At 34.9% G+C, this 20,664-nt stretch overlaps 2 protein-coding genes across 3 annotated transcripts; one reads left to right on the top strand and one right to left on the bottom strand.

Moving 5' to 3' along the window:
• The first annotated feature begins 1,466 nt into the window (after nt 1-1,466).
• On the top strand, nt 1,467-19,594 carry LOC123868693. Of its 2 annotated transcripts, none has more exons than XM_045911247.1 (2): nt 1,467-1,698; nt 18,187-19,594. In XM_045911247.1, the coding sequence occupies exons 1-2, from the start codon at nt 1,617-1,619 to the stop codon at nt 19,368-19,370; spliced, it is 1,266 nt and encodes a 421-aa protein (XP_045767203.1). In that variant the 5' UTR covers nt 1,467-1,616; the 3' UTR covers nt 19,371-19,594. The 2 variants fall into 2 exon arrangements, with proteins under 2 accessions (XP_045767203.1, XP_045767212.1); XM_045911256.1 differs by lacking the exon at nt 1,467-1,698 and adding an exon at nt 16,952-17,120.
• On the bottom strand, nt 2,916-16,747 carry LOC123868493 (dynein axonemal heavy chain 12). The gene is made up of 2 exons (XM_045911036.1): nt 16,468-16,747; nt 2,916-15,642 (listed from the first exon to the last, which is right to left on the bottom strand). The coding sequence occupies exons 1-2, from the start codon at nt 16,600-16,602 to the stop codon at nt 3,979-3,981; spliced, it is 11,799 nt and encodes a 3,932-aa protein (XP_045766992.1). The 5' UTR covers nt 16,603-16,747; the 3' UTR covers nt 2,916-3,978.
• Nucleotides 19,595-20,664: the final 1,070 nt, after the last annotated feature.

Raw genomic sequence — 20,664 nt, 5'->3', positions numbered from 1 at the left:
CAAAGAAAATTATTTATTCGATTCGAACATTTTTTCCGAAACAAATAAAACATTATTTACTAAAATGATTTTCATAATACATGGGTAAACTAATAAACAATATTTAACAAAAATCACATCTAAAAATATTATTTATTACAGATACAGCGTTAAAAAAACTGATTTAGGATAGAAAAAATGGACAAACTAAAAAAAACACAAAAACTTGGTCACCCTTTGGTTTTTTTTTAAACTGATCAAATTAGTTTTAGATAATTAGGTGATGTATCTTCCGCTTAAGTTTGATCCATTATTTATGGGACACGCTGTATGTATAAGTATGGGGGGATTTCGTCTGTGTTGGTGTTAGCTGGCGGGCGTACTCTGCCTTTTTGGAGTGTTTTTTTTTTTTTTGTTAAAACTGACTGGAAAGCGCTCTAAGGGGGTGCCGTGCGTATGTCGGCGAGCACCGGCACAGACGGGGTCCATACTTGTATAGTTTAACTAACTTGTTACAAATGACTACAAACTAGACATTGGCTAATCTTTGTAAAGCCAGACGAGAGAGAAAAAAAAAAACACTCCAAAAAGTCATAATACGCGCGCCAGCAAACGCCACCACAGACGAAGTCCAAAAGAACTTTATTTATTTAAAGAATCTTCTCGAATTTAGAACCTATTTCACGGTCTAATAATGTTTTAAATACACTTATACACTACTCTATGATCTAGATACTTAAGGTGGAAGCGACGGGTCTGCCCGCAAAATTCAAATTTAATTTTGGTTTTTCACAATTTGTAAACTAATACGACAACGTAGGCTTATGGTATTTTAATTGCGACAATGGCAGTATTATCCTCACAGGTTTTATATTATATAAATAATATATATCTTTACTTGAAAGAGTCCAATTTAAGAAATTAATTCTAGTGTCGACTAATTTGTGAAAATAGTCGATACTAGAATTAATTTCTTAAACCAAAAAAAACATGTTTCAATTTTCAAAGTTAGACTAACTACTAACTTTGAAAAACTAATTAACTACAAATAGAAAATTGAAACACATTTTTTTTGTGATGTAACCACAAATTCACGGTTTTCGGATTTTTTCCTTTACTTGTGCTTTAGAACCTACCCTACCAAATTTCATGTTTCTAGATCAACGGGAAGTAGGTACCCTATAGGTTTTCTTGACAGACTCGACAGACGGACAAACGGCCAGACGGAAAGACGGAGGACGGACAGACAGACAGACCGACAGCCAATGATATTAGAATAAAACCGACAACAGAGTGTTCCTATAAGGGTTCCGTTTTTACTTTTGGGGTACGGAACCCTAATAAACGATTATGAATATGATTCATATTGAGCAGAAAATTTAAGAAACTGTGCATTTCGATTTTAGGTAAATAGGTAGGTACCATCCATGATATGTAACTTCCACCTGACTATAGTGTCTAAATGATAACTTATCAGTTATCAAGCATATTGTTATTGGTAGTGGACATCGCGTAATAGCATTATGATTAGATACCGATATATTTTCTGCCATTCAACTTTACAAATTGAATAGAGCGCAATATAACTAGTTACATTTTAATTTAGAAATGTGCATAATATAATAGTTACTTCCACTATGAGCCAAATGTTTATTAAATCAAATAGTGCCTATTATAATGTGGATTATCAATATACATCTATTCAAAACAAAGAAAACGGTAAGTAAATAACTCATTTTAGATACCTAATCTCCTAACATAGCTGTTGTACCTGAGAGTCACTGAGAGTTAAAAAAAAATTAAATGACTATGACTGTTCTCTGTGTTCTATAGGTACTTGAAAATTTAGACTAACAACGTTATTGGCTCAAGCAATCCTCAGAAATGCCCAAAGTACCTATCTACTAAGTCCAAAGCCAAAACTTTGGCTTCTGCCTAGTGTCTGCCTACAAGTTTTAAATTCAAGGCCAATCTAGAAGTGCCTGAATTCCTAGTCCAAACATGAATTGGTAAAAAAGGGTCTCGGCATGGTCTCGGCTTTGGACTAGGCCCTAGTCCAAAGCCAAGACCCTTTTTTACCAATTCGTTTTGTGTTTTTATTACAAATTATTGATTTAAATTGTCAAAAATACTATAAAATTATTAATTTATCTAATGATAAAATATTTATCATTAGAATCCTAATTCGATGTTGCTAGGAAGCGAGCTCGATTGAATTTGTACAAAATACCTACAGATGTTTTGAAGGTTTCTTCAATAGTCTCTTTCCACGATTTGGGTCGATTATCTATATCTATACATATAATAAAATTGTAGAAAAGTGGTGTCTGTACAATGGAAATATATAAAAAAAAGGTAGCAGGGGTTGTTATTATATCGATGCCGAACCCGAAATTGTAATTAATTTTTTTTTGTCTGTTTGTCTGTTTGTCTGTTTGTCTGTGTGTTTGTGCACGCTAATCTCAGAAACGGCTTATTCGATTTAGATACGGTTTTCACTAATATATTGTAGTAAGCTTCACTTAGGATTTAGTGTTTATTTCATGTCAATCGGTTCATAAATAAAAAAGTTATGTCAATTTAAAGAATCACGGCGCCTCGCGCCTGAGCGTCCGTGGCTTATAAAGCGCGAAAAGTCACTATTCCACGCGAACGAAGTCGCGGGCACAGCTAGTATTGAATATTTCAGATAATCTTTGCGTTTAACCTGTGTTATTCGCGTAGGTTTTGGGAGGATATCCCAATAATTTGTTAAAAATATTTAAATAATACCTAATTACTTACTTTTTCTGACTGACGCTTATAATAGGCAATCCTGGATTATGTACCCACTTATTTGGGTGTGTTCAGAGTTCAGACTAGCAATTATGTTTTAAAATAATGTAGGTAAGTAAGTAAGTAACTAGTTATGGCTATACGAAAACGAAATAGGTAGATAATATATAAAGGAATTTATTTTCTATAGCAGCATTAGTACAAAGTATGGTACTACTTAACTTTATAGGTAAGTCTGTGTAATGAAAGCTGAGAGAGATTATTTTAACGTTTTTAGAAACTGTTAGATATTTAAAATTAACAACCTAATTATTATTTATTTGTTTATTTTTTACTCAATGAAATTCATTCAATTCATGAACATTTTTCTAATTTGCGCCATATTTCACTCATGACTCAGCTTTAATTAGACAAAGTAGTACTATTTAGTAAGTAGTAGTCATAGAAAATTACAGTTTTCTAAAATATTAAAGCACAATAAATTAAGATGACATACGGACGAAGTAGGTAGGTATTCGATGCTTTTGGCCCTATCAATGCAAATTACTTAACTATATCAACCCATTTCCAAGCAAAACAACTTAGAAATGCGTTAAAATTGAATCCAAAGTTCGCAGTAATTTCGATCAAAACGGTAAAATTACAGTCAAGTTCAAAAAAGCCTTCATTCAGTTTTTTGCTCTTCCCGTAAAATCTCATGTACGTAGCTAGTTACAATAAAATTACTAAGTATGTTCGCCAGTCCCTCAACTATTTTCATTACACAACAATCACCATCACCATGCAATGCGCTGCGCACGACAGCCCTGGCGTAACAAGTAACTAGGTAAGTTCACCAAATATTTTTTTCCAAATTAAATGTAATAGGTAACTAACTGGGTATAAAAGTAACATTATTTTTAAAAAAGTCCTACTTTAAAATACTTAAGTACATAAACTTAAACATAAATCAATTAATTCTATAGTCCAAATTCCTTGTGCTAATCAGAAGGACTGTGCGCATTAATGTAGTAAATAGATATACAAATTGTTTAAATTGGCGTCAGAGAAGTAGTTAGCTCAAATAGAAAAACGTGGAAATCCATCTATCCCGTCTATGATAGAAAATTTTGATTGCATTTTTAAAATTATGTTCAACGGTGAATTCATGATGGCTGACGGTGATAATATTACTACCTACATAATATATCCAGTGGTTCCAATGATTTTGTGGGCTTACAATTATTAGTTATCCAACTGCAATAAAAGTGCAACACTACGTTTTATCCAATGAGCGGAAGGTTGGTTAGATGGTAAAAAGAATGCCAATACAAAATTAGAAGAATGGCCCGTTGTTGCCAATACACCTTTTCGCTCTAAGGTTTTGTATAACGGGCACTTGTACCTGTCACCTTCGCTGAATTCTGTTTTTAATTTCGGATATAACCATATAGCGGGCATATTGTCATTTAAAACCTTAGGAAGTTGTTCCCCAATCGCAAAAGACTTTCGATCCCATCGCGCACCATCCATAAAAAGTCCATGCACATACACCCCATATTCTGGTGGCGTTTCTTCATAATCTACGTCAAGAACTTGAAAATCAAAAGTCAACAAATCAATGGGAATTGTTTTGGCCCGAGCATAGTTTTGGACTGAACCAGTAAGAAAGGCCTGAGTAAAAAAAAAACCTGAAAGCCAGAAAGTTGCAGGTTTACCGTTTTCATACCAATTTTGTAACATAGCTAAACGCTCGATAAAATCTGTTACGTAGCTTGGCAATGGTTTCAAGCTAGGATAGGAAACTTTTGACCAGTTGGCGGGTATTTTTCCAAGCAACATAGCATTACATTGTAAGTCTAGTGCTGGAGACATGACAATAACTCCTTTCACAGCTTTTTGGACATCTATTAAGGAGGACCTGATTTCAAACAAAAGCTTGTTGAATCGCTGCATTTCTTGAATCAACACAGTGTTCATCGATTCATTATAATCGACAGGATATTTTTTCTGCGCAGTTTCTATGTCGTATGCAGATGGCAATTTAGACAAAATTTCTGATGACATTTGCACAAGTATTACTTCTGTGTTACCACCTTCACCCCCACCGCTTGTACCTTCAACTAAAATTAATGAGGTAGTTAAGGCCATTGATATCGAATAGTCACGAGTTATTCCTGCATTCATATGTAATCCAAATACTTCAGGCGGAGGATTCACAGGCACTGATTCAATGTGCTTAAGATAATCTTGATATTCACACCTACGCGGAAGTCCATACTGATTTCCCAAATCACAAAATAAATAATTGGGATCATTGACAACATTGGTATTAACGTAATTATCTAAAATTGTGACAATTAACCTTCTGTCCCAATCATCTGTTACGCGGCCACCATAATTACATTCCCCTGTTAAGTATTTTATCGCTACATATTGAATTTCTTCGTACTGATTTAAAAACATTTGTAACTGCATGACAGAAATATGGAAATCAGAATCGTTAAAACCGTACTGAATATTCCATCCTAACGGGCCAAACTTCTTTCTTTCTTGCACGACTGCGTGAAAGAAGCTTATCCCATATAATAGCTTACTAAAAATTTTATCTTTGCCGGGACATCCTTCATAAAACTCTGGTTCTTTAAGTGGCTCGGACAAATAGGATCTTAATAAATTATTCTGGAGGCCAGTAGGTGGTTCGTTTGTCATTTTAACACCTACTTGTAAAATTGCCTGTGGGAATTTATCGGAGGGGTAGCTTGTGAGCCACATTCTGAAACTTAAATCGGTATTTGTTAAATCAAAACCTTCAACAAGCTTTTCTAAAGTGGGTAACCAGGATACTGCTAAATGACAGTTTTGTAAACAAACCCATCCCCCTTCTAATTGTGCTTTTTCTATCATTGCTTTCGCTATTGGACCTTGACCTTGGCCCAACGATATAGAATTAAATCTATGAGAATAACCCATTTTTTCACAGTACTTTATTAGAGCCCCCATTGGATCAGAACCAGGAGAGAGAATAAATATTAATGGTGCTAAACAATTTGAATCTCCGAAGGATTTTCCGATGTCAAATGGAGGTGGCGTAATATATTTTATACCCATTTGTTTTTCTACGAAATCTGATATTGCAAAAGTTAACTTATCGGGTCTGAGAACTCTTACAAATAGTAGTTTTTGAAATTGGGTTACTTTATCTTCCCAGCCACCGGGTATACTTCTTCGATGAGGCTCTATGTCATCGTAAAACTCCTTCCACTTATCTGTGATGTTGATGAAACTATCTTTAAAACCTTTGTAAGCAGGTAAATCATTTAGCCGACAAATTTCATCCCAACCCTTATCTGGTATCCAATCGACGGGTTTTTTATGAACATTTTCAACTGTTATTCCACCAGTAATAAGAAATAGATATTCATCGTGACTCATTTCACCAGTAGAAAGCATCATTTTGGAACACATAATAAACGAAAACATTAGCTTGTCTTTGTCAAATAGTGATCTACAGACATTGCTGTATAAATTGTATGTAAAAGTTTCTTTCAAAAACTTCAGTCTTTTTTCTAAGTCCTTCGACTTATTTGCATTTTCGATTGAAATTATATAGAGATTTATAAACCACGTCAAGGAATATTGATACATTGGATCTACATTCGGCAACTCTGTAACACAGTAGTATAATACAGCTGAATGAGAAGCTATGGGTCTGTATCCAAGTCTAAATTTTTCAATAATAATTTCCGTTTCAACAGAAGCTTCTTGCTTTTTCATTATATCTATTGCCAATAACTTCGATGAATCTAAAACTTCTATTGCCGTTTCATCCTCCAATATATCACCTTTCGACTCTTGTAATGTCCTTAATATATCGTCTTCTGTCTGTTTTAATGCTGCTCGATTTGCTGCACCTTGTACAATTAGTTTTTCACGTTTTTCTTGTAAATCTGGTCTTTCTTTAGCAACAACTATACCTAATAGTTGATCTTCTAACCCATCTTTTGTTAACGCAAAATTAATTAAGGTAACTTTATTGAAAACTTCGGGTAAATAGTGTGGATTCCTTAATTTTGTAGTCATATATAACCTAAAATTTGGATGATATTCTATGACATTTTCACCTAAAGCAATAAATTCCTTTCCACCCTGTGTATAGGTGTGCTTTAATAAAATTGGATCTAACGGGGGCTCAACATCCTCTAAAATACAGTCAATTAATGCTGGCTTACCATATTCTAAACATGTTTCTATAACTTTCATATAATTACCATCCGTAAATTTCATAACTTGTAGATCATTTGACTTTTCCATAGTTTTGATCCATTTATTAGCTTGACCTTGAGGATCTACAAGTAAACACCAACGTAAAGAGTTATCCTGTATAACACCATTATCAATGGAAAAGGAATCCCAGGGTAAGCCAGCTATACACCAATTTTGTATTTTAATGTCTGTTCCTAAAATATCTTTAAATATAAACTGATCAGAATGGGGCATTTCAAGCTTAATAATCAATTCTCGCCATTGTGCAATCACTGATATTCTAACTGGTGCAGTATACGGAGCTAAATAGGCAATCATACCACAGGACACAAGAATATCTCCCGCTAAATTGTCATATAGCAACTGTAAATTTTCAGCTGCCATAGTCCATCTAACTTTTTCTCCTCCCAAACCCCCAATAAGCTTCTCAGCTCGATACAATTTATCTATACAAAGCTGTACCTCATCTTCTAAAGCTTTTTTTTTAGCATTAGCTTCTTCCAAGGCTTCGTTTAATTCTGCCAATTTAGCTTCCAATCTAGCAACTGTAGCTTTCTTTTCTTCTAAGATTGCCATAGTTTCAGCAAATTCTTTTTCAGCTGCTTCTAACTTAGCTTTTTTTGGAGCTACGACTTTAGCAACAGCGTCATACATATCCATCGCTATAATCCATTTGCATAAACCTTCAGCTGCTGTGGAAGCTTTAGCAATAATATGTGGTTTAAAATCTTTGTGTGATAGATATTCTTTTCTTATTTTCTGCATTGTAGCAACTGGTATATTATCCTTGTCAAAATTTTTAAGTGATTCTAAAAAGCCCATGTCACCTAAAACCCTTTTGCTAGGGCCCCAATAGTCCAGCATTTTTTTCCCAGGATTATCTGGATCTGGTATTTTATCAGGAGGAAGCCCTTTCATAACACACACGGCAGCCATAACCAATTTTACAGTCGCTGGTGGGTTTTTCATAGATTTCACTATTGTAATATCAGCTGGCTTGAGAGTATTCAAAGCTGCAATAGCATCTTCTAAAATAGGCAAAGCTAAAGCTAAGTCAGCTTCACAATCCTTCTTAAGTTCTTGAGCAGCTGCTGCTTGAACATTTGCAACTTTTTGATCTTCTCTTACTTGTGCAGCAGCTTTATCGGCAATAGCAGTTTCAACAGCTATTTCTTCCATCATTTTCGTTGATTTTGCGGCCATCACTATTAATTGGGGTTTCAAGGCATTTAAATCACGTTGCATTATAGCTACTGCTTCTGCTGCCTGACCAAGTTTATCTAAACCATTGGTGTATCGTAATTTAGCAGCTCGCAATTCTCTTTGTTTTTTGTTTGTTAAGATAGTAAAGGATTTGATCAGATTTAAATACGAAGCTGAAGTTATATAAGTCTTTCTTCCGAACTGATTATAAAAATCAGTCGATACTATTCGAGCATCTACATGAAATTGCTTACACGCTATTACTGCAGCCGCTTTGACCTTGTCAGACACATTCACTTTCCCCATGTAATGATGGGCAACCATTTCTAAAGCATCCTCTGGCCAACTATCGTACCAATCTATAGTACAACAGTTCACTAGTGCAGGATACAGTCTTAATCTAGTTCTAAAGGAACTGCCAATTGGACTAAAACACAAAACACAGTGTAATTTTGCTTTACATCGGCCAACAAAAAAAGATAAAATTTGCAATGGACTTATATCCAAGTTTCTATTTCCACCTTGAGCGGCCAGCCGCACCAATTCAAGGATTTCTTGAATTTCATCTAATCCATATAAATTTGGTACTTCACCTGAATTTAACAAGCTGTCTAAATTTTGAATAAAAACTTCCTCCTTAATTTGGTTTTCGGTGAATAAAAATGTAGTGTCTTTATTTAAACCGCCTGATTCACGAAGTACTCGTTTTATGTCATCATGCCAATCTTTGACGCTATAACTTTTTGTAATTTCTGCTTGATAAACTTGTTGGCCTAATATAGTGCCAGCTAATCTAGTGAGAGATTGTCTTCCAGAACCACCTACGCCAACGAGTAAAGCATTACCTGATGGCATTGAAAGCAATCTACATATTTTAGATAAATGTTCCAAAGCGTAGTCAAATAATACTATATTCATTTTTGCCTTATGCATTGCATTATATTCCGCCAACATAGCTACAGAAATATTCAAAAATACCTCTTTTGATGGTAATTCATCGTATCTTCTCTCTCCTTCGGCACTGTCAAGATCAAGATAGCATCCAAACATCATTTGTTTTATATTTTCTTGAGTGACTTCACCCTTTTCGTTTTGATAAGTATCTAAAGCTGAATCAAATGTATCTTTCATGAATTCATGTGTCGACTTTCGTAAAAGGTTAAAAAACCAAGTACGATCAAATTCATCGACAAGTCTATCATAAAATACTCGCATGATTTCATGTACCCATACCCTTGTAAATGTTTTCTTATTATCTGCAGATTCTTTTCGTAACAAAGCGCAACCTTGTATTACTCTAGAAAAGTCCCTTAAATTGAATATATAATGTGACTTAGCTGGTGTAGGTCTTAATCCTTCTGTAGCTTGATCGTATATATTCATTGTAGCCGCTACAATATTCACTAATATTGGTTGAGTATCTTGACCAAATCCATTCCTTCTCCACCCAAGTTGCAATAAAGATGTAAAAATTTTCGTCATACTTTCTTTCGAGAACTCGTTTATTGAATAAATATTATAATGTCTTAACATTCTCGGATAAATTAATTGTCGGCTTCCACCTACTGGTCCGATTGCGCCATAAAAAAATGTATCAATAATAAAAAGCTTTTCAGTCGTTTTTAAGTCGTACCAATGTTTTTGATCAAAATACAATCGTAACAATTCAATAGCAGGTTGTGCACCATATACTTCTTTAGCAGGCATATTCATATCATCAATAAAAATAATAGCTTGTTTTCCTTTTGTTGGTCCATAATTATTTTTTCTTCTTTTTACTAGTTTAGACAAGACCAAATCTTGGGTTTGATTAGCAGACGTGGTCGTTGTAAATGTTATAAACCCAGGAGTATATTTTTCTAAGTTGACAGACATCAAAAAGTTTTGAACGTAAAAGCTTTTACCAGTTCCAGTTGGTCCAATTAATAATAGGGGTTTTGAAAATTTTGTATGAAGTTGCAACAGAAACATATACTTTTCAGTTTCTAAAGTAGGTATGATGGTTTGCAAAAGGTTGATCTGCTCTTTTATTTGTGCAGCTTTTACAGCATCTGGCCAAGGTTTCCAGCACCCTTTACTTTTATACATATAATAATGTTCTATTATCATTCCTTCTGCAGGTACAGATACATCAAGTCTTTCGATTTCAGGAGGAATTCCCTTTTCTCCTTTAAAATACTCTTTTACTAAGTCATCATATCTTTCTCGAGAATCAGTATTCAATATTCCTCCGATACCCCAAACCAAAGCCGTCATAAATGAAGCCAAAAACCATGTCCTGGTATACTTAGTATCTTCTTCTCCCTCAATAGCATTATCCATGAGCATTTCTACTAGCCGTAGAGTACTCATAATTAAATTTACTTCACCCGCCATGACAAGTTGTGTACAATGCTTTCGAACGTAATAAAGTAAAGGATCTATTAACCATGAACACATATTATAAATGAATTCCTCATTTTCCTCCAACCAATTTGGATTTAATGTATTTAACCATGATTTGTAAAATGGCATGGATCCAAAGGTTGCGGACTCCATGTATATCATGCCACATCTTGAAACTGTGGCAGGCGAAGCTTGTGAAAGGTCCATGACTTCAAAAATCATTGACATAACATTGGTCATTGCCATTACTTCTCCAGATGTCAAGCACAGTTTTTTATTATCGTCAAGAACGGTGTTCATATTTTCTATCCACACTGCATCCACTGGTCCATCGAACACAATCCATTTTCTTACAGGTGTATCATCTGAGGCAAAATCTCTAAACATAGTCGCTACAATACCATCTGTCCATTCGTAAGATATTGGATCGAAAGCTCCATATAATTGACCCATAGTGACTGCTTTAGGATTAAGCACTTTATATGTGCACTCGACACCTCCTGTCTGATTTTTTTCTTCCATGAGGGTTAAGGCTTCCGACAATATTTTTAATGTCATAGATTTACCTGAAAATGGATCGCCCACTAACATGAAACCATGTCTAACAATCATCATTTCATAAGTTTGAATAACTTTAACTAAAAAACATTCTACGGGCTGTAAGTTATTTCTTTCACAAGTCACGTCACAGGCTTTTAACAAATTGTTATAATCCGGCTTAGGCAACGTTATTCCTGGAAATAAATCGGATATGATGCCTTCAAATAACGGTACATCAAAAGACAAAAATTTTGGCAAATTGACATCTGTAATTGACCGAAGTAACAAAATACTTTCACTTTCATTTGGGAAACTTCGTTTTAAGTTGCCTGCCGCGGATAAAACAGTTTTAACAGCTCGCATACCGTAATCATAGTGATTTTGGGAAGATAACTGTTCTGAACATAGTCGGTATGTTGTCACAATCTTTACAGACAAGCTCCTTGCATCTACGAAACCGAATGAATACAATGATATTTCACCAATCATAGCGTAATCAGGTACCATCATTGCAACTGTTCTAAATAACACTTTAAGATTATCTGGAAGTTCCGATCGTCCTGCATAACCTGGGTTCATAGTTATACAAACGTAACATGCCGGATTTAATGTTAAGGTTGTACCTTCAAAATCAAATGTTTCTAAATGTTGCCTCACTGCTTGTACTATACATAGAATTTGCTGAGCAATTACTGATAAAACTTCTACCTCAATGCGATTAAATTCATCAAAACAAACCCATGCTCCACATGATGCTAAACCTTTGAAAAATTTACCCATAGCTTTGTAATCTAAGCCATCCGAACAATTAAAAACTACGCATTGGACAGCTAGGGCCTTAGCTAAGTCTTTGGTAGTTTCTGTTTTACCGGTTCCTGCTGGACCTTCAGGAGCACCATTTAAATGGAGGTAATAGGCTCCAATTAATGTACGGTAACAACGATCTGTTAAAGGGGTTATCACTAAGCGATCAGAATTCCCTAAATATTCGTAAGCATAATTCACAACTGCATTAATAATTTTAACAAAAACTCTTTCCTCTTCCCAATAATATCGTAACTGTGCTAACCATTGAAAATCTGTTACTTCTGTCACATTTTTCTCTACAAGATCTTGTATAACATCTTTAGCATGAACATCTATTACAATAAGAGCTTTTACTGTAATGCTACTTAGCTTGGATAAATCGGTTCTACGAATTATAGCTACTGTTTCATTAAGCTGTTTCGTTAGGCCTACATGAAATGATTTTAATTCACTTAACTTATGTGTATTCAAACATTCATGCACATCCACTGCCCAATAAATTTGAGAAATTGCTAACACAACCATACCTTCCCAAGATAATATCCAATCTGCTCGACTTAGGTTTGGATAATCGTAATAGGATAGTTCAGTTTCAGATTTAACGGCTTTCAACATTTGTTCTTCAACTTGAACAAGCCACTTTTCAACAGATCCTCTTGCTGCCGCTACACTGATAGTATCTAGGAATTCGATTTGCTCACCTTCCATTGATATCATTGCAGATATATTATATTCTGGGTCAAATACCAACCTATTTATACCTTCGAAACATTTTTTCAAGTGAGGTTGTACTTTTAGGGGATTTTTCGTTTCAGATAAGATTTCTAACATTTCATCATTTGATAAAAAGAAAAATCTGGGAAAGTACAGGCGCTTTTTTTCTAAATAATTATTAATTCCATCGTTGATTTTTTCTAATAATCCAGAAGCAATTTTGAAGGATTCTAAAACGCCAACGCCTCCAGCAATATCTAAGACATGAGGATCCTTATCCACGGATCCCATATAGCGACGGTAAATGTTGTTCACTTCTGCAAACATAACTCCTTCCTCAGGCATTTGAGCTACAATGTCCTTTGAAGAAAATATTGGTAATAAATAAAGCCACTGGCTTTGAACTTTACCCCATTCGTCAATAGTTTTATTCACTCGAGTTATTTTTTCATACCATGCTCTAACTTGGAGTTCAAAGGGTTTAACAAATGCAGATCCTCGCATACCAATAGTCTTTACAATATGATCATCAAGTACACTCTGTATGTCATCAAGACCAGATAGAATATAAATACCTGTATCTTTATATGGACTAGTTTTAAAGCATATATCAACCCATTCAGCCATCATTTTATTAAGATTTGTTATGAGTGCTAATTCTTTAGTGGCCGCCACGCTTATTATTTCATACTGATCTATTTCACCCCACAAATCAAAATTAATAATTTTTCGTAGCGTAGTTCCAGCAGTAGGCGTTAAATCGAATCCGGCAATAGTTGACATTTCATCCCAATGTCTCTGGACTAGCGCAGGATTACACATAATATGAGCCATTTGAACATTAGGTCGCCATTCCTTAATCTCAGCAACAGCTTGCGCACATAATTTCATAGGTGCAGGAAGATTATTCAGGTCAGGATCATCAACTAATCCTTGAAAACGTTTTTCGACACCTTCTGCTATTTGTTGTTTGATTTTAGATCTATACGCTTTAGATAGTCTTAAAAATTCCTTGTAGTAAAAGTCATGATCCTGTTCAATTTTTTCATGGTCTAAATACTCAAATGGACCGTCCATCCAAGTATAATAGCTTCGTTTCCATTTATGAACTAAATAAATAAGACAATGGAAAGGTTTAATGTAATCCTTTAGCTCCTCCAAGTCAGGGTAACTAGATACAGGAAATTTAAAAGTAGTTTCTTCATTGTTAATCCATGTCACTAATTTATCACAATCATCAAGACGATGCACCAGCTTTCGTAAGTACTCCAAATATTCGAGAGTATGATTGATATCGTCCATATTATCTAAAAGTTCAAGGTATGGTGTCATTTCTATAACTTCTCTGTTTAAATATGCGATCTTTGCCAGTAAGTTTTCTTCCATCTCTGCTTTAAATGTTTCATATGCAGCTGCATTTTTATCGAATATCGGCTTTATTTCCTTAAGCCAATTTACTGTTGTTGTATTAGATGCGATGTGTTCAGGAGTAAGAGACGTTATTTCTAATAAATTTGATATAATGTTAATTTGTCTCATAATTCTTTCTTTTAATGCTTCTACCAAAACAGTTTTGGCATATAAAATATACACGCCTTGCTCGACTAATTCAGCAGCATTTTGTGGTTCTTTCAAAGCTTTTGCAGCAATTATTTCAAATTCTTTACATATGTTTTCATTTTCATCAATATGTGTTCTGACTATTCCCGCTATAATATCATTAATAAATTCTAAAGCTTTGGTTTTCAAACCATTTATCATCCTTGTTTGGGAAACTAAAGCACAATTGAAATATTCATTTTCTATAACAGCTGTTATATCAGAATCTATTGCTTGAAAGTATAAAATTTTGTCTCGCGATTCTTCAAACTCTTTAGCCTCTTTAATAAATTTGTTTAGATTGTATTTAGCTAAATCTCCGTACAACATATTATAATCTTGCCTTAACTGTTCTAAATATGCAACGAGAGGAGCAAACACGATGTTTAATTGTTGTTGCATTCTCTCATGACCATCAGTAAATAGCCACTCATTATATTTTACAGGCAAGGCGTCGTGAGTATAATGTATATTAAGATATTGTTCAATTGGCATAAGTCTCTGTGCAATGTTAGCAATTGCGTCAGCTATGGTATGATAAACATTATATACTTCTTCAAGTGATGGATCAAAAATAAATTCACCGTCAAAATTGAGAGATATATTCAATATAGGGACAGATTCCAGATCTTTTAGTGTGTTTATTATTGTGTCTATAGACCTTCTCATCAATTCCTGTATCTGCATCGATATCATTTTTGTGGCACATTTCACAAATTCAGGTATTCTTTTAGGACGCATACCTTTTAAACATCTGGGATTTTTTAACCATTTAACGAGGATAGAATACCAAGTACTCGAAACCAAGTAATCAGCCCGTTTAATTTCTTCCATTATTTTTGTTTGAAAATCGGATAAATCCATCGGGCCTTTTGCTCTGTATTTTGACAGGTCTATTATAAATTTAGGAAAACTTTTTTCTGACGATTCAAGTACAAGTCTTATAAATGGATGTAACAGTAATGAACCAGTCTTAAGTTTTTTTCGAAATTTAATCATTTTTTCGTAATTTGAAGTCACTCCTTTAAATTTAAAATATGGCTCTACATATCTTTTCCTGGGTACTCCTGGTATATCTCGAATTATAGTTTTTACAGCTAAATTGTGAAGATTACGATTCCATTCAGCTTTACTTTCTTTCAAGAGCTCCTCAGTTACTGAAGGATAAGCGTTCCTCAGTTTCGCTGGAATTAGACTCACTATTTTTCTTTCCCAGGACTTAAGCATCGGAGGTGGTTGTATCTTTTGAGCAGATTCACGTAGCACGGCTATATGCCTTTCTTGCGATATCTCCAATGTATCGTATTCACGGCGCTCTAAAGGCGCTCGTGCAATTTTAATTTTTCTATCTGTGGCCTTTTCTTCTAAAAGTTTTCGAAATTTTTCTTTTTTATCCTGGAAAGTCAATAAAAAATTTACTGGTCGATTCGAAAGATCTGAATGCTACATTGGATGATGGATCGATACAGCATTTTTTGTCAATTAAGTAGAAAGAAGCTCGGCTACGGGTCGGGAATCATGATATAATATTGTCACTAATCACTACGACGCGGTGTCGCAAGTACTTTATTTCGGTGTGACATAGTAACGCTAACAGTAGGTACCGCTACCGTAGGTTCATGCGCCCGACGGTAAGTAAAGTTGATTTTTAGGGTTCTATAGGTACCAAAATGGCAAAAAGAACGGTAGGTGCCAATAAAATTGCTAGCTTATGCCTGCGACTTCGTCCGCGTGGATTTAGGTTTTTAAAATCCTGTGGGAACTTTGATTTTTCGGAATAAAAAGTAACTAGTCTTTGCCATTCTCCAAGTCCTTAACTAAATAAAAGCAAAAAATCATGCCGATCTGTTGCACTTGCGGCGTCATCGAAAGACCCTCCAATCGAAATGAAAAATTAACCATAAAACATTTACATGCGAATTTCATGGAGTCAACAAACAAAAACTTTCGCATTTATTTAATGTCACTATAATATGATAAGATAACAGTTGTTTAGAAATCAGCAGTGGTACGACACATCGTGGTACTGTGTACGAAACCAACCCCAGTATCGTTACAGTGCCGCAAGGCAAGGCACGATGCCATCGCAATTCGCATCGGTTGCACCGCGTCTTAATATACATTTGTATTGAGGGTAGGTATATGACGCAGTGGCCCGTGCCAAGGTAATGCCCCGTGACCCTACAACACGTGATAATTAGGTACAATGTGACATTTTACCTTAATTCTGTTATATGGCGGTAGGGGTATAAATGGTAGTTTGTCTATTTGGTGAATATCAGGAATAGGCAGCATTGGTGGGATCCGGCAACCGTTTTTTGTTTGTAGTAGTTTCCTTAAGTCTCTTTCTTCCATTTTATTTTTTAAGAAGATTAGGTAAAATTGAAAAACTTTTTGACAGTAAATTCTTAACAATTCTTTCTAAAATAAAACAATAAATCTCGAAAGAATGTAAAACTATCAATGATTGATCAATGATTATTGAATGTTGACAACTTGGCGTCTGGCTTGCGTCTCGCGACAACAACGTCCATTGGCATAGCAACCCAAAGAGGCAATGGTCTTCACAGATTATAGTTTTGGTCTAGCCATAGCGGTATCATCACAGACTAATAATATGTAGAGAGTTTCATATTTTAGTCGTATGTCGTAGCGATTATATAATTATTCTGTTAGAATATTCTCTTTGGTCGTAGTGTTTAACATCTGGTCGGTGGTGTTTAACTTTATGGTATTTACTGAAGTTGAAATCAAAAATCTATCACATAAAACTAAAACACTTTTTATGAACTGTTGGAAATATCGTTTAGAAACTTTTAAGATAAAGAAACCATTGGATTTGAAATAATATTATTTATAAAGAAAACTAACAGGTACCTATGTATAGTTTTAAAATTTCTTTGGTGCAGTACTTCACCGAACCCATCGAAACTTCTTTCATAGTTGAAGTCAGAAAGAGTTAAAGAGGGAATCTAAATTCTAACCCTTAAATTTCTAGTCCCAGTGGTTTGAGCAAGGATAATACTACTCTCAGTTTAAGTTTGTATAATGTACATTGGATTGGTATGTTAGTCAGTTTCTCCTTTTATAACAAAAATAACTAGGTACTGACTACAGGCACAGGCTACAGGTCTCTTCTCAGAATTAGAAGGGTGTATGCCGTAGTTTACCAAGCTAGCCAAGTGCATATTGGTAGATTTTTCTATTGGTAGATTTTTCACACCTTCAAAAAGGAACATGTTGTAAAACTCTTCAGGCCTATAGGTCAGGCCTGTAGGTATCCTCACTGTTTTCCTTTACTGTTAAAAGAAGTGATGCACATAAGTCCGAAAAGTTAAGGGTTGCATGCCCAGCGAGTGATTTGTTAACTCAGTGTGACACAAAGGCTACAGAGCTTATTAGACATTGGTTGGTTCTGCATTGCTGCTTCACTGGCTGATATTAAATTATTTTTTTGTAGAAAACCTAAAATGAATTAAAAATAAATGTCAAGGGACAGTGGCTATCATTCGGTGTTAGACACTGAGTTAGTAAATCAGTAAACAGGACCAAATTATATTGTACAACAAAAAATATCTGCAAAATCAATCAATAATAGCTTTAAAATCAACTAATTATACATCATAATAATCATATAATTAATCATAATAATATCAGTCCGACAGACTATGATATTATGATGATAGATAGACTGGTGCACTCTCGGGAAGGCTTGTGTCCAGCAGTGGACGCAAACAGGCTGATTGATTGATTGAATTATATACAATAGCAGTCCTGCACCCATAATAACATTTTGCTGGGTATTTAGGAAGAAGTAATTTAAAGATGAAGAACACAAAATCACATAAATATTGGGGAAACGATTTAGATATTATTATATCATAGTTATTTATCTAAAGCATGCATAATAAATTAATAAGATTTTTTTTTTCTCTTTAGATGGAGGCAAGATGCAAGGAAGTCAAAGAGTTGTTATGTTCTGTCTGCTAACAACAGTATTGCCTGCAATATTAATCATATCACCACTGTACCTCAGAAACATAAGATATGCTGATGTTATGTATAAAATGTCTGACTCAGATGTAATACAAATTCACAAAGGACAGTCATCAATATTTTGTGAAAAACATTCCGTAAAAATGAACAGCAGTTTTAATGCATTCCAAATGAAGGGGAGACCTACACTAGCTAATAACACGAGACATATAAGATTAAGAAAATCTATGACTTTACCTGATGATACTTTAGAGTATTGGGGATTTTATCTTTTTGCTGGAGCTACAGTCGAGTTAAAAGCTTGTTCCAGGTATGACGGTTCAAAAATATTGGTTGTGAAAGGTGAAAAGATATTTAATACATGTGGCATTTTAGAAGGTAAATACAAAAGAGATCCACTGGTAGTTGAAAACCATGGCCACGTCTCTGTAACATTAGAAAATCCTAAAGATGATAAAAGAGAAATTATTGGGCAAAGTTATGATAATCCAAATGAAGTGTGGTTAAATGATTATGTATCAGATAATGAAAAAAAAACAAAACATAAAAGAGATGTTGTACTCCCTCCTTTGCACAACCCTAACACTGTTTTGGATGCTGGAGTAAATCATGGAGGAAATGCACTTAACAATTCTATAGGATCTTTGGAAGATAAATCTGTTTCAAGTTTTGAAAGCAGTTTATATGAATGCTATAATGACAATATATTAATGAATGACTTTTTCCCTTATTCCATGCAATGTAACAATACGAAATATTTAGAGGATATAACAACACTGAAAGTTGTCCATGAAGTGACATCAGATGGATATTATTATTATATTTTTTATAGTGATAATGATTTTGTTAATAATGATATTCATGCAATTTTTGATATTTTCAAACCAACATTCCAGTATTCAAATATATCAAACTCTAAAATGTGCCTCAACAGTACAGAATGTGTATTTAATGTAGAGATGTTTAGTGATGAATTAGTAATTGTTGAGGTTCCAACCAAGGATGGTTTAAATTATAATGATGATAATTTCTTCATACTGACATCTGTTTGCCACCCTCGAATGGCTGTGTACATTTTCTTCCCAGTGTCTGTTCTGTTGTTGATTCTAATTTTTGCATTTTTATGATATTTATTGTTAGTATTTCTTTATATTTTGTTTATTAAGTTTAATCTGTCGAGAAGTGTGATATTAGTTTATTAATATTAAGGAGTACATAATTTTAATTATTGTTTACAACTGTGATGATAATATTTTACCTGGTACCTACCTACCTATTTTTAATGTTAAAACTTTCAGAAATTTAGGATATATGCTAAAATATGTATTTGAATTACATAGTTGTTAAAAGATTTTGTTTAAATTTTGTTAGAAATGTTCCCGATTTGACTTTGTTCAAAAGATCATTTTTAGGGTTCCAAAGTAAAGCTACGGGCGCAGGCACGTGCGACGCAGACGTGTCTGGGCTGATGATGGTCTGCGTCGCGCTGTAGTGCCGGCACAGATTTTTGTGCGACGCGCGACGCTCAAATATTTGTGCACGTCAACTCAAAAACGTGCATACGCTCTTGGCCTATGTCTGCTTCAATTGCCCTGCCCTGCAAAATCTGTACTGTGCTGTGCTACGCCAGCTTGCATCTCGGGATACTCTAGACAATTTCGTTAAGTCCATCTGTCTGTCATCATGATCAACCCATCATCGCCGCCGGCGCACTACAGAGCACGGGTCTCTAAGAATTTGAAGGGTTTTGGTGACCATAGTGTACTACGCTGGCCAAGTGCGGATTGGCAGACTTCACAGTTCATATACCTTGGAGAACTTTTAGTCATGCAGGTTTCCTCACGATGCTTACTTCGTTGTTGTTTGTACTTAAAATGCACATACTCCGAAAAGTTAGAGGTGCGTGCCCGGGAATGAACCCCCGACCTTCGATTAGGAGGCGGACATCCTAACCACTGGACTAGCACTGCTTGTCCATCTTTCTGTCACAGCTATTTAGAAAAAACTAGATGATCCGCGGCTTCGCCGGCGTAGATTTAGGTTTTTAATAATCCCATGGCAACTTTTAACGTTCCAGGACAAAAAGTAACCTATCCGTAGTAGCCCATCCCCGGGATGCAGAGTATCTCTGTACCAAATTTTGTAAAAACATTAAAACAGATGATTCTTTAAAAATCCCGTGGGATCACCACAATTTAAGAATGCAATTCCTTGCAGGATCAGGCTTGACTAGTTGGGTCCTCAAGTTCAACAGCAGTCTTTATTTGATAGGTACCTCTAATTTCAATTAATAATCCACCGTTTCTACAATAAATCCCATCAGTTTTGGTGGTCAGGTCCCCATGCAGCATCAGGATTGAGGAGTTGGAATCCAATTTTTTTATGGGACAACGGCGCAAAGTTCTCCCTATTCTCTCTAGA

This window comes from Maniola jurtina, chromosome 1, assembly GCF_905333055.1.
Source record: "Maniola jurtina chromosome 1, ilManJurt1.1, whole genome shotgun sequence".
Classification (NCBI taxonomy): Eukaryota; Metazoa; Arthropoda; class Insecta; order Lepidoptera; family Nymphalidae; genus Maniola; species Maniola jurtina.
The sequence above is the reverse complement of the archived record's forward strand: the minus strand, read 5'-3'. Positions and strand labels throughout refer to the sequence as shown.